This window comes from Taeniopygia guttata, chromosome 31, assembly GCF_048771995.1.
Source record: "Taeniopygia guttata chromosome 31, bTaeGut7.mat, whole genome shotgun sequence".
Classification (NCBI taxonomy): domain Eukaryota; kingdom Metazoa; phylum Chordata; class Aves; order Passeriformes; family Estrildidae; genus Taeniopygia; species Taeniopygia guttata.
In genome coordinates this window covers 4,946,104-4,959,934 of record NC_133056.1, presented here as the reverse complement: position 1 = coordinate 4,959,934, position 13,831 = coordinate 4,946,104, and the positions used below count along the sequence as shown (strand labels likewise).

The following is a 13,831-nucleotide window of genomic DNA, read 5'->3' as shown; positions in this document are numbered from 1 at the left end:
AAGAGCCTGGAATGCTGAAGGCGAAGCTTCAGTCCTGACCATCAGGATCATATCAAGCTACTTGGTAAGGAACGAGGGGTGTTCAATGCCCAGAACAAGGAACCAAACCCCAGAGAAACTTGTGGTTTCACTCAGCATCTGCATGGTTTAAGTACTACTCAGCTCAGGGCTGGGTGGATTGCTCTGGGCTTCCCACAGGAGTGTGCTCAGCGGCACAAACAGGAGCCCAAGGCTCGAGAGAGCTTTGCTGGCTTTAGGTGTCAGAATAACCTTCACATTGTGGCATATTCTTGTTCTTTAGACGCTTCCATATTGTGTCCATGGACTGTAAAAGCATCTGAAAAAGCTCTGCTGCCTGCCCTTACCTGGTCTCTGCCAGCTGCCTGGAAAGGTCTTGTCGGAGCCACTCCGTGGCTGCCAGTCGGCCCTCAAGGTCAGCCTTCTGGGCCAGCAGCTCCTCCTCTCGGCACACCTGGGCCAGTGCGTGCCCTTGGCCAAAGGATTCCTCAGAGGAGTCCTGGCTCAGCTGCTCCAGAGACCAGCTGGACGAATCTTGCTCCTGGGAGAGCTGCAAGTGGGACAAGGTACAGCTCGAGCCCTTCCTCAGGAGCCCTGTGCAGAGCCAGCCAGTGGCACCTCGCAGGCAGCCAGAGGACACGGAGCACCTGTGCTCTGGGCTCAAAGTTTCACAGCACCTGTCCTGGGCAGCTCTGATAGCCTGGGCTGCCAAAAGCCTCTGGCACTGTTACCTTGGAAGTGCTGTGTCAGGCCCTGCTGCCCTGCCTGGGACCAGACAGCTCCTTCCCAACACACATCCCTCCTCCAACCTCCGTGTTGTCACCCAAAAACACTGCATCTTCCACAAGTGCCAATACCAATTACTCTGAGCACCAGGAGTGTAGCTGCTTTTCAGCCCTTGCTCCAAACCTCTGCTCAGTTTTGCCCATTCCTCTGCTCACCTGCTCCATTTCTTCCCACACCAAATCCAAACCCCCATGTGTTGCATGGGCACAGGAGAAGCAGCTCCCCATGCCCTGCTTATGGCCTGGAGCTGATTTGAACAGCAAGCTCCAGAGCTGGATCAGTCATTCTGGGCGAGCCAGGAAACAATCTGGCAGTCAGTGGTCTCTGGCTGGAGCCAGGCAGACAGACAAGGCTGCCTGCTGCAGCCCGGGCTGCTTTACCCACGCAGCCCTGGACTGACAGGGATAGAGACCCACCTCTTCATGGGAAGAAGCACTGGAATAGCTCAGGGACTCTGGAGTGGACTGAAGGTCAATGCCAGTGCCTCCCTGGATACCAGACTCTCCCTTCAGGATGTCCAAGTGCTTCTTCAGAGACCCTTGGGCAATTTCACTCTTGTTCAGGGCAGCAGTCAGTACTTGAGTGTACTCCCTCCCTTTCTTCAAAGCAGTAGCCCCGTGCTCCAACTCTTCCTGCATGTCTTCCCTCTCCACTTCCAATTCTTGAGTATTTTCTTTATGATTTCTCATCTCAGGTGCACACATTTCATTCTTCCTTTTCACATCTCTCATTTGCTGCTGGTTCAATTCCCGTTCATGCTGCCAAAACAGGGAGAAAAAGGGTCACTCTCTCCCTCTCTCGGTTTGCTTTTCAGACCAGATCTGGACCCCTGCTGCAGGGGCAGGCACAGGCTGCCCCTCTCTCTCTGCCCCTCGGCATGCTGCAGACCTTTGCTGCTTCCCCCCTTGATGCTGCTCTTGCCCAGCTCGCTCAGCCTGTCCCAGCTTCCTTTCCGCCCTTCCCCGACCTCTTGCAGCTCCACTCCAGCGCTCCTTTGGGCAGGAGCTGCCAGAACTGCAGCCACGATTTCAAGTCCATGCTAAGCAGGATTTAGGCAGTGCCACGAGGACATGCTCTCCATCAGGGAGGAAGGCAAGAGCAAACACCCCCAGCATTTCCTTCCCTGGGGCTGGTCTGCCAGGAGTGCTGTTCCACCTCTCCTGTGTAGAGCTTCCATGGCCCCATCCTCAAGAGCCCCACTGCCCTCTCTTGGAGCAGCAATGGCCAGATCAGTCTGTCATTCTCTGCTGCCACTCAGGACGAGTTCTCCCCTTGCAGGCACACGTCCTGGTGTGGATCAGCACTCGGCTTTCCTCTCTTCTCTCCCCACTGGCTGCTCTCAGATGGCCAAGGCCAAACACCTTTCTATTAACAGCAGTCTTGGTTTTCTCACCTTCCCTTTCAGATATTTAGAAATGTGAACATGGGTTTGGACACAAGGAATTCCCCAAACCATGCCATGGCCATAGAGAGAGTGTGGAGATTGAGAACTAAAGCTTCTAGGGCACAGAAGCCCAGCATGGAGGAAAATCAGCAGCTTCAGCATTACCTGCCTTTGGCATGACTACAACATCTCCTCCTTATTCAGAAGAATGCAGTTAGAAAAGTTTAACTGAAAAAGTCTGCTCCTTAGAACTATCACCACAAGGTCCAGACATAGCTAGGAATTGGCCCTCTGTGGCATCTGCCAATCTCACCAGCACATCCTTCCTTTCCTTCTCCAGGTTCTCCAATTTCCTCTTCAGAGATGCCACCTCCTGACGAAGAGTCACAGCCTCTTCCTGTCTTTCAGTGGCCTCTTTCTCCAGGGCACTTTCTCGAGAAAGGTACTTGAGTTGTGTCTTCCACCAAACTGCAGCAGAGAAGGGAAGGAGAAGGAGAAGGGGACAAGCAAAGCAAAGACACACTGATGTGCATCCTGCAGAGACAACAGCACTGTCTTCTCTGCCTGCCGGTGTTTGCCAGGCCCTGAGCACACAAGGGCTCCAAAGCTGACAGAAATGAAGGAAACTTCCAGGCAGAGAAAAAAGCAGGAAGGAAAGGGGCAAGGTTCAGAGGGATAGGAAAGTATGTTTGCTCTTGGTCTTGTGCAGAGGGAGCAATCCAAGAGGGACAAAGGAGAGGGGATGTCTGTGCAGCCCTGCTCAGAGAGGCCAATGGCCTGGAGGCTCTGGCAGGGCCTGGAATTTGGGGGAATCAAGCTGAGGCATCCAGCTGCAGCTCCTTAACAGAGACACAGCACCTGAAAGGCTCCAGCCCAGGATCAGCCCTAGCACAGCCAGATGGCTCTGCAAGCCACAGCATCTTTCTCAAGAAAAAAGCTTTCACTGGCACTTGGATGGATAAATTTCCTGCTGGCTGTTTTTCCCCTTTGCCATCTCTGGGCACTTTTCCTCTGCAAGGCATCAGCAAGATCCTTGCAGGTGGGACAGGGTGGGGCAGTGGCTGGGGGAGGAGAAGCTGTACCTTGCTCAATGTGCTCCAGCTGTTTCAGCAGCTCCTGATTGTAGGCTCTGAGATTGTCCCTCTGAGCCTGTGTCTTCCTCAGCCCCAGCTCCATGGCCTTACACTGTGTGGCCATGGCCTCTGCTCTTTCCTCAGAGCTCTGGAGCCTCACACGCAGCTCAGACACCTCAGTTTCCAGCAGCTGCTTCTCTTCAGTTGCCTGCTGAGCTGTCTTCTCTATCTCTGCCAGCAGCATGGCCTGCATCTGGAAGAAGGATGCACAGAGCCTCAGGGACAGGGCTGCTCCTGAGGCCGCAGAGTGCACAGTAGGGAGAGGAACAAAGGAGAAATTATTTCAGGCAAAAACCATGCCAAAACCAGAAGGCACAGAAGCAAGGGTTCCAATGGAGACAAATGTAGAGAAAAGAGGGAAAGGGAGGCAATGGGCATCCTTGAGGCTGCAGCTCTGAACAGCAGCTGAGATGGCTGTGCTGGAAGTGCCCTGCCCAGCCTGCCACAGCCACCTCTGTGTCCCCACATTGCTCAGTGCTGGCACAGGCACCAACTCTGTCTGGGACAACACTGCTAACAGAGGGACGGAGAAGCTCCAGAGGAGGCTGCTGCTGCTTCCTCTCCCAGATGTCCTGCTGGGAGCCGGGAGAGAACGGTGCAAAACTTCGGCAGCAGACACCAGATCCAGCCTGGGCCTCAGGGTGCCGCAGCAGCCCCGGGCAGAACACGGCAGCTGTGGATGCTGCCGGGAGGGGAAAGAGGTTGGGGCCTCCAAGCCAAAGGTGCTGCTGATTGTCCCTGGAGAAGAGAATGCCACTGCACAGCTTACCTGGGTGTTGAGCTCCTGCATTTGTCTCCTGTGCTCAGAACAGAGCTGCTCTGCCTGCTTAAGAGCAGAAAATAAGCGAGACACACGATTTTTCAGCACCAGGTTCTGTTCTTCCAGTTTTCGGAAGCACTGGTTCTTCTCCTCCAGAGACACAAGCAGCCTAGAAGGGAAGCAAGCAACTCATTACTATATGATATCACATTCTATAAGCTCTTAGGACTTGCAGCACCTCAGGGAAAAACTCCTCTGTCTGATGAGGTTTGTCTAAACAACTTGGCTGTTTGTTCCCCCTGCAGTCACAGCCCAACATGTGCCGACTCTGCTTTTGCTCCTGAAAGAACAGGGAGTCCTGCCTACATGCCCTACCTTCTTTTTGAGATGGGAATGTGAATACAAAGCTAATGAAGTCTTGCAATGAAGACTTTAGAGGAGAGGAACAATTTTCTTCTGACTAACCAGGCTCCAAGGCAGGGAGGTTTGGTCAACATGGAAGAGACATTTCCTTCCCCAATCTTCTACGTCCCGGTAGGAGGAGCAGCAGCCTACAGCCAGGGGATCTCTGGCGAGTTCCCTAAGGTTTACCAGCACCCATCCTACTTTCAGCTGGAGAAACAGAGGCCCAAGTGGCAGCCAAGGCTTGGAGCAAAACCTGATGGCAGATGCAGAAGGCTCCAGGCAAGCAGGAGTGCCCTGCCTCTCCTTTGTCTTTGGTTTGGAAGAAGAATCCTGTGGCACTGAAGACTGGCAGGACTCGATCAGCTGGAGGAGCCCCCCATCCCCTGGTCCTGTTTCTGCATTCTTTGCACAGTCAGTAATGCCTGTGACTGTGCAGGGTGGCAGGGAGCCTGCTTGACCCCCTCCAGGCCCCAGGACACATTTTATGAGGAACGATGCCACAGAGGCATTCTTGTTTCTGGGCTGCCTCTGAGGGCAATCTGGCCTAGATCAGCAAGCAGGGCCTTAAGATGGTTCTGCCCAGAAAGAGCATCAGAAGCCAGGCTGATCCACATCCCAAAGGCTTCAAGGTACAAGACCCAAGGTGGGGCTGATGGATGGATCCAGCTCCTTACAATGCAGCTCGGGCAGCTTCAACACACCCACCTAACAACACAATACCCCCTAGAGGCAAAGGACTACCCCAAAAGACTTTGACTGCAGAAAAACTCTAGCTGAAGGCTTAAAAGGAAAGAAAATGAAAGACAACATCCTCTCATGGTTTGACACGGGAAGAGAATTTTTTTTTTGGAAGGAAGAGGTCACAGTCAGGGGTCAGGTTTGGATACTGACACTTGGGGTGACCAATTGAAGGTGGACACGCCTCTGAGAACACAGAGGGGTTAAAGGCGGAATTCCCAGGAGGACTCACTCTCCTTTGGTTCCGGTCATCGCAAGGTACGGACCTCTCCCCAGCCCAGGCTGGCTGGGGGAGGGGAGCCATGCGGCCTGCAGAGGTAGGCCAGGGGGTGAAGGATCGGAACCGAGCTGGGCCAGCTCCTGCGGACGGAAGGGTGGAGAACATCTGGGATGTCTTTGTTCCCCCTCCCCTAAGCTAGAGGGAAAAGAGATAGAGAGCCAGCAGACACCTGGGAGTTTGCCGACAGAGGAGAAGGAGAAGGGGGGGAAGATGCCCAGCGTGGGAGACAGGAGAAGGAGTCCTGGGCTGAGATTTCAGCCATCCGGGGAGTCCAGGAATTTTAACCCTTTCCTGGGAAATGAAGGCTTTATGAAATATTACTCCTCCTCAATTTGAAGGAAAGAGAGACAGCCTGGGACCTCAGATGTTCAGAGAAGAAGGTTGGGGGGAGATGATGGAGTGCCTTTTGGCTGGACTCTGCTTGTTTACCATAGACTGAACCACTCCTTCTTTCAAGAGGGACTGCATTTTAGGGGGATGCACTGGTGAGCCAAGAGACCTTCTTCAGCAACTACCAGTTCTGGAATGGACAGAGAGAGCTGAGGAGGGTGTGAGGATGCCCTCCGTCTTCAGAGAAGACGAGAAGGTGATCTCTGACTCTGGACCCTCGGCCCCAGGGGAAAATGGGGGGGACTCTAGTCCCGAAATGCGATACTGGACTGTTGTTCCTGGTGGTCCTTGGCAAAGCATCCTTAAAGGGGCCCTATAAGCAGTCTCTGTCCATGCACGGTGGTGAGAGCACTGTGACATGGAGAGGAGAGTGTCGCACTGGCCGGTGGGTCTGGGCAGTGCCACGTGTGACGTGGAAACACAAGAGGTGGCAGCTGTGTTTCCTAGGGGTCTGTGGTGCAAGGGGGACTCCTCTCTTCCCCGATGGATTCAGTATTGATTATATTGAAGGGTGAAAACTGGATTAAGGATCTAAATGGGTCTCGCTGTGGTTGGTTGGAGTTGGGTGGTGGGAGGAGGAGTGTTTTGGAAGGTTTTCATTTTGAAGTTTGTGTGGTTTTTTTTCTTTTTCTTCCCCTTTATATTATTAGCAGTAGTGTAATAAAGTCTTTCCTTTGTTATTAAGTTTGGCCTGCTTTGCTCTGCTCTCGATCGCATTTCACAGCATTTGATTGGTAGGTTGCATTTTCATGGGGCGTCAAACCATGACACATGCAGACCATGAGAAGTGTCTGCACCCAGAGTTCAGAATCTGCCACTTAAGAAATGCTGCCAGAGGCCCTGGCAGGTGCAAGGATGGCAAAGAGGGAATCCATTCACCACAATGCAGAGTCCCACAGGCTTTCATTTACCTGGCTTTTTCCTTCTCTAGAGTATGCACAGAAGCCTGCAATTCTGAATTGTGCTGAGCCACTTCTTCCCATCGACTCCATTCCCTCTCCAAGTTCTGCAGATGCACTTGCAGCTCCTTGTTCTGTTGTTTTGCCTCCTCCAGCATCTTCTGGGTGTGCTCAACCTCCAACTGCTTCTGCCTGGACTCTTCCTGGGCCTCCCTCACATCTTGCTGGGCTCTCTGGACAGTCATTTCCTGGGACTCTCGGGAGGCTGCCAGCTGAGATGTCAACTCTCCCACCTCCAGTCAAACAGAACAAAGCAGTCAGAGGCTACAGCCACAGCTTGTCACTGTCAGCCACAGCACAGGCTGTGAGGAAAGGCAAAGGACAACTTTCCATTTCTCCCTGTCCTGAGAGCACCAGATTCACACTGGATATGGACAACTTGTTGCAGTCTCCAAGTGGCCCACCACCAAGGGCACCTGAAAAAGCACCTCCCACACCAAGGCTAGCAAGAAGAGGCCAGCAGGAATCCTTGCTGATGCTTGCTGGCCAACAGCCCAGAGGACTAGCCCTGCTGTCCAGAGCAGCAGCTGAGATTCAGCAGAGCTTTGGGCGTCCTGAAGAGCAGCTGCCACGGAGCCCCCAGAGCCTGAGACAGCCCCAGGGATCACCCCATCAGCTGCTGCTCTGCCATGGAAAAGCAAGAAGGCCACAGACCCCTCCCTGCACGGCTGCAGTGCCACTGCTGTTTCACTCACCTGCTTTTGGAAAGCCTCCCTCTGCTCAAGGAGGAGATTCATTTCCTCTTTGAGGCCTTGTAGCTCTTCCTCGTGCCTCCTCTGCGCTGTCTGGACTTCACTGCGAGCTGCCTGCAGCTCAGCTTGCAGATTTGCCTCAATGGTCTGGAAAACAAAATGCAGAGCAACTTCCTGGGACCTGCCCTCCGGCTCAGCTTGTTCTACGTGCTGCCTCAAAATCCCATTGCTTCAGCTGCTTCTTTTTGCTTCTCTACCCAGCTCTCTGCTTCCACTGCAACCTTCCTTCCTGGGGCTGAGCTCTGGAGCTTACCAGGCTCTGTGCTCCCAGGGCCTGAAGCAGCCCTTGCCTCCTCAGTCCCAGGAGCTGCCTTTGGTGCCCTTCTCACTGCCCTGCCCTCTGTTGCCTGCCTACTCACTCTTACCTGCCCCTTCTCTTGCTGCTCTTTCAGCTCCTGCCTGAGCTGCTGGACCTGCTGGTGTGCTTGGCTGAGCTCTCCCTGAGTTTGGAGCAGTGCCTCTGATAAAGCACTCTTCTCCTTCTGCTCTTCCAGCAGCACCTGCACAGAAGGAAAGAGCAGAGGGCTTCACACTTCTCCTGCCACATCCGTGGCAGAGGCAAAGACTGATGGGCTCATGTGCTCTCACAGCACTGGGCTGCAGCTCCCCTGGGCTACTGCCTGCCCCGGGGCAGACACAGCTTCCCAGGAAGTGACTTAAAACACGGCCACAAAGACATCTCTGGGTTACTGTTCAGAAATACTCCAGGCAAGTCTTGGAAAAGATTTTTCTCTTGTCTGTGTTCCTGTTGCGCCCTCCCCTTTCCCACATAAGAAAAGATCTACAAGCTCACTTTGGCTACGAACACATGCCAGTACACACCAAAAGGGGAGCGGAAAGAGAACAGTGAAGGTACCCTGAGGTACATCTTAGAACAACAGAGCACAAGAGCAGCAGAAAAATCTCAGCTGACAGCTGATGTTTCTGCCTGGCTTCCTATGAGAGGGCTCAGTCCTGGTCCCAAAGACAGCCCCATTCAGCTTTCACCTCCCCTAATTCAATGTAGAAGACACAGAGGGCAGGCTCCACACAGCCCCATGTCCTGCCATGTCCCACAGCTCCAGCTTTGCAAAAAATCACACCAGTTCTCCTCTCACAATCATTACCTGTCGTTTGGCATCTTCAAATCTAGTTTGTTCCTCTTCTTGTTGGGCCAGCAGGGTGGCAACTTTCTGCCTCATCTCAAACAGCACCTTCTTGTGCTCCTGCTCTCTCTCTGCCTTCTCTTTTTCCCATTGCTCCAGCGTCTCCTGCATCTCTGCATGGTGCCTTTCACGCTCACTTGACTGAGGAGGGGAGGAAAAATTTGCAAGCTGAAGTCCCAGGCAAGCTCCTTGCCGAAACAGGTGAAGCTTCATCCCTCCCACAACCCCCAACGGGAAAAGACAACAGCACTCCAGAAACCGTGTCCTGTCATGGAATTCAAAAGGAAGCTCAGCAGGTGCAACAATCACAGACTCGTGGAACCTCTTATCTTGGCAAAGACCTTCCCAAGCGTTGAGTCCAAGCATTCAGAAAAGGAGGTGTCACCTTCCCCTCTCTGATGCCCCAGTCACAAGGACTGAAGGACCAGGGACAAGGGGCCTGTTCCATTTGCTTCCAGCCCAAAGTTAATCCCTCTGTCCACTGTGGAAGCACAGCAAGAAAGGAACCGAGTTCCCACGCCTGCAGCCAGCAGCACTGTTGGCATCTGCTCCACACTGGCATCTGCTCCACGCTGGCATCTGCTCTGTGGCAGGTGGGACTCAAGGACAATCCTGCCCTGGGCTGCCACGCTTTGGGTGGGCACTGCCCAACCTGCTCTGGAACTCCTCTTACACCCTCACTGAAGCTCTGGCTGCATTTACTGTCCCAGCACCATCCTGGGGGCCTTCAGGCACTTCCAAGTCTGAGCTGCTGGTTCTGCTGCCCGGCCCAGCAGCGGGAGGCCTCTGGCAGAGGATTGCTGCCCTTTCACACCCTCAGGCTCTGCTTGTGCTAAACCAACCCACAGGGCTGGCTTGGACAATTCAGAAGTGTACTGTCCCCTACCAGGTCTTGCAGGAGCTTCTTTATTTCCAGCTGCTGAGCAGTTCCCTGAAGCCTGAGGCTTTCGTGATACTGCTGCTCTGCCTGCAGGAGCTGTTGAGCTGTGTCCTCCCTTTCCTGCCTCCTGAGAGCTCTCTCTGCTTCCAGCTCACGTTGCAAGCACTTCACTTCTCCTGCAAACACGACCAACACCAAGAGTCAGAGTCTCTACTGACTTTACTGACCTCAGGCCCTTTGAGTGCCACCAACCCCACCACTCCTCAGAAGCCCTGTGGACAGAGGCAGCTTTACAGGGTGTTTAGCTGCTCTAGGAAGGGGCAGCACCACAAACAAAGCACACGAGATTCTCACCTTCTAGCACCTCCTTGGTCTGTGTGACTGAGAGCACTTGAGCCTCCAGATGGTTCCAGGTAACCTCCAGCTGAGATATCTGCTGCTGAGCAGCACACAGCCTGGATTCCAGGCTCTCCTTTGCTGACCTACAAGTTGCACACACAGAGAGACATGAGTTGCTTGCCCCAGACTCCCACAGCCGGTTATTCCAGGACAATGTGGCTCAAGATCCTCACACCTGAGTATGGGAAATGAGTGACGTGGAAACTCGCCCAGACAAGGCACATTTGTGCCATGTCAACAGCAGAGCCGGGCCCTCAGAGTGACTGCCCAGGCCTTCCCTATGGCCTGGCATAGCACAGACAGCCCAGCCCAACTTGGCCTCAACAGCCAAATCTACATCTGAAAAGCACAGAGAGTACTACAAACCCCTGTGTAGTGTTTAGCACCTTTATCATTACAGCTCTTCAGCCCTGTCCTGCCTAGGGTTTGCTCCCTGCCTTTACCTGGTCTCTGCCAGCTGCTTGGAAAGGTCATGTTGGTGGCGCTCTGTGGCTGCCAGTCGGCCCTCAAGGGCAGCCTTCTCACGGCCCAGCAGCTCCTTCTCTCTGCACACCTGAGCCATTTCATGCTCTTGGCCAGAGGATTCCTGGCGCAGCTGCTCCAGAGCCCTGCCCAATGACTCTTGCTCCTGGGAAACCTGCAAGTGGGACAAGGTACAGCTCGAGCCCTTCCTCAGGAGCCCTGTGCAGAGCCAGCCAGTGGCACCTCGCAGGCAGCCAGAGGACAAGGAGCACCTGTGCTCTGGGCTCAAAGTTTCACAGCACCTGTCCTGGGCAGCTCTGATAGCCTGGGCTGCCAAAAGCCTCTGGCACTGTTACCTTGGAAGTGCTGTGTCAGGCCCTGCTGCCCTGCCTGGGACCAGACAGCTCCTTCCCAACAAGCATCCCTCCTCCAAACTCCGTGTTGTCACCCAAAACCACTGCATCTTCTACTTTTGCCACTTTGCAAACAGAATTTCTCTCTGGACCTATTTCTTTGATGGACAATTTCAGGAAGGTTTGACAAAGCAAATTTACTTGCTGAATCAAGGGAAAATATACAGGATTTCCCCCTTCAAAGACAAAACTCACATCACAGCATCACCTCCTCACCTATCAAAGCAACTCTCTGGAAGGAGAGGATGCCTCGCAGGGAAGTGGCTTTTGTGCTGAGCAGACATTTAGTGACTGATGGACGTTAATCTGGCTGATGTGGCCAAAGCAAAACCTCTGCTGTGCATTTGCCAAACCTACCACATTCCCCAGAACTGAGACTGTCTGACAGAGACCCTCAGAAACAAAGCCTTCTCTTGCAGCTATCCTGTAACACCCGATCCAAACCTCCCCTGGCACAGCTTGGGGCTGTTTCCTCTGCTCCTGACCCTTGTTCCCTGGGAGCAAAGCCTGACCCTCACCTGGCTGCACCTTCCTGTAACAGAGAGCTCTAGAGAGCAAGAAGGTACCCCCTGAGTCTCCTTTTCTCCAGGCTGAGCCCCTCCAGCTGCCTCAGCCACTCCTGGTCACTCCTGTGCTCCAGACCCTTCCCCTTCTCTGTTCCCCGTTTTTGAGGCTCTGTGGCTGCCCAAAGCAACACATTTTGCAGAAGCATGCAACGCTGTGCTGATGAACATGCATATTCCTGGCTAATCAATGCATGTGCCATCTTGAGCCAGGTGTTCACAGCAGTGTGCCTGTCTTCTACTGCCAGAAACAGCATCTGGCTTGATCTGGCTGCCACAACTCCCACTCCCACACGTGCTGCCTAGCAATAAGGTGTTCAGAGCCATGCTAACATCATCCCTCTCTTGCTCCAGCTGATCCCTCTGAAGCTGCCATTCCTCCAATGTCTGCCTCTTGACTTCCAGCTCGCTCTACAACAGTGGGTCTTCTCCCTCGAGTATAGCCAAGCCCTTCACTGTACAAGAAGGGGCAAGACGAGTTTTCAAGGGAAAACCAGTCTCATTTCCCAAACCAACCTCCATTCTGTCCTGCTGCTCTGTCTGTTCTGCCTGGGCTGACGCTTCCTTCCTCTGCTTGGTGTTCTCCAGATGGACACCCAAGGCTCCTGGCTCCGGGATTCCAGTGCACTGCAGCAGCATTTCCCTGGACATCTCAAAGTTTGCACGGTCACTGCAGAGACAAGGCTCAGTCAGAAGAATCAAGAGGCCTGAAGAGTCAGCAATGCCATTTTCAGCACTCCAGGATGGAGCTGGGGGTAGTGGGCTAAGGAAGACCTTGCTCCTTCCCTCCCAAGAAAATCCTCCAGAGGCAATGGGAAAGGCAGGATTTTGCCTTCCCTCAGTGAGAAGCAGTGGCTGGGCAGGGGTGCACAAAGAACAGAACTCGAGGAAGCAGCAGGGCAAGAAGTTCTATTCCAACATGGCTGTGCAACTCCCAGACAGCCTTGGGACTCACAGTAGAGCATGAAAAACCAGACAGGATGATGCTCGAGAGCCACACTGAGGCCTACACATGGTAGGCAGGTGACTTCTTCACCCAGGGCACCTCTGAACTCCCAGGCCTGCAAGCAGATTGTTTCTGGAATGCAGGAGGAGGAGGAGGAAACACTCACCATCTGATTTCTTCTACCAGAGAGTCTATGTGCTGGAAGTGCCTTCTGATCCTCTGGCTTCTCTCCTCCATTTGATCAAAATATTGCTGCATGCGCCCCCAGGTCTCTATAGCTTCCTGAACCAATTCCAAGGGATGCTGTTCACCACTGGATGTCAGAGTTGAGAGGATATTCCCAGGACTGTCGGTGCAGATGATGGAGTTGGCCATGCCGTCACTGTTGTCTACCAGTGCCTGAAAGCCCACATCCAGCTGTTAGTCAGGTATTCTGCTCCTATTCCAAAGCAGCACTGAGATGCTTCTTCTGATCCCACAAGAACCAGCGTCAATTCATGGAGAACCAGTTTCAAAGTGCCAGCCAGCTCAGCAGAGTTTACTCACCTCAGGGGCTCTGGAGGAAGGTCCCTGCTGAGAAAGCCCTCGAGCTCCCTGCAGGAGCACAGGGAAGAGCACACTCAGACTGCATGGCTGCCCCTGAGGCAGTCGCCTCTGAGTGCTTCCCAGACTGTCCCAGAGCACAGCAATTCCAGCTGAGCTCTTCCTCCCCTCCTTGGCAGTATTTTCAGCCCAGTAGTTTGACAGCAGTGCAAAGGAACATGCTGGAAGGTGTCTCATCACTTGTAAGAACACGAGAAGGGGAGTTGCCCAGAGCCCCACCCAGTCTGCCCTTGAACACTCCAGGGATCCAGGGGCAGCCACAGCTTCTCTGGGCAACCTCAAGACTGGGTGCCAGGGCCTCAGCGCCCTCATAGGGCAGAATTCCCTCCCAGTGTCCCATCCATCCCTGCCCTGTCTTGGTGGGAAGCCTTCTCCTGTCCCTGCAGGGCCCTGGCTTAAAACCCTCTCCAGCTCTCTTGCAGCCCTTTCATGCATTGGAAGGGACTCTAAAGTCGCCCTGGAACCTTCTCCAGGACAACCCCAACTCTTGCATCCTTTTCCCTTGGCACATGTGCTCCAGCCCTTGCAGCATCTTCCTCTCATCCTTGTGACCTCCTCTGGGCCCCTGAGGGTCATTTCAGAGATGCCTGGGAGAAACCCATTCTGGACTCTGGGAAGCACTGAGGCTGTGCTGTAATTTGGGTGAGGGGAAGGCAATGAAAAGCTGCTCCCTTGTTTGTGCCCACGGCCTCCAGTGGGACAAGGACAGAGGAAGAGATATGGCTGTGCTCTGGGATGGCCAGGAGCCACCCATTCCCTCCCACACTGTCCCCACAGCGAGCACCAAAGCCTCTGCCAGCTCTGGAACAGCCAGC

The 13,831-nt window shown here is 53.9% G+C and overlaps 1 protein-coding gene across 1 annotated transcript; it reads right to left on the bottom strand.

The window, feature by feature from the left end:
- Positions 1 to 8,386: 8,386 nt before the first annotated feature.
- On the bottom strand, positions 8,387 to 10,837 carry LOC140681075 (uncharacterized). Its single transcript, XM_072920282.1, has 5 exons — positions 10,473 to 10,837; positions 9,985 to 10,112; positions 9,637 to 9,806; positions 8,712 to 8,891; positions 8,387 to 8,473 (listed from the first exon to the last, which is right to left on the bottom strand). The coding sequence occupies exons 1-5, from the start codon at positions 10,589 to 10,591 to the stop codon at positions 8,387 to 8,389; spliced, it is 684 nt and encodes a 227-aa protein (XP_072776383.1). The 5' UTR covers positions 10,592 to 10,837.
- Positions 10,838 to 13,831: the final 2,994 nt, after the last annotated feature.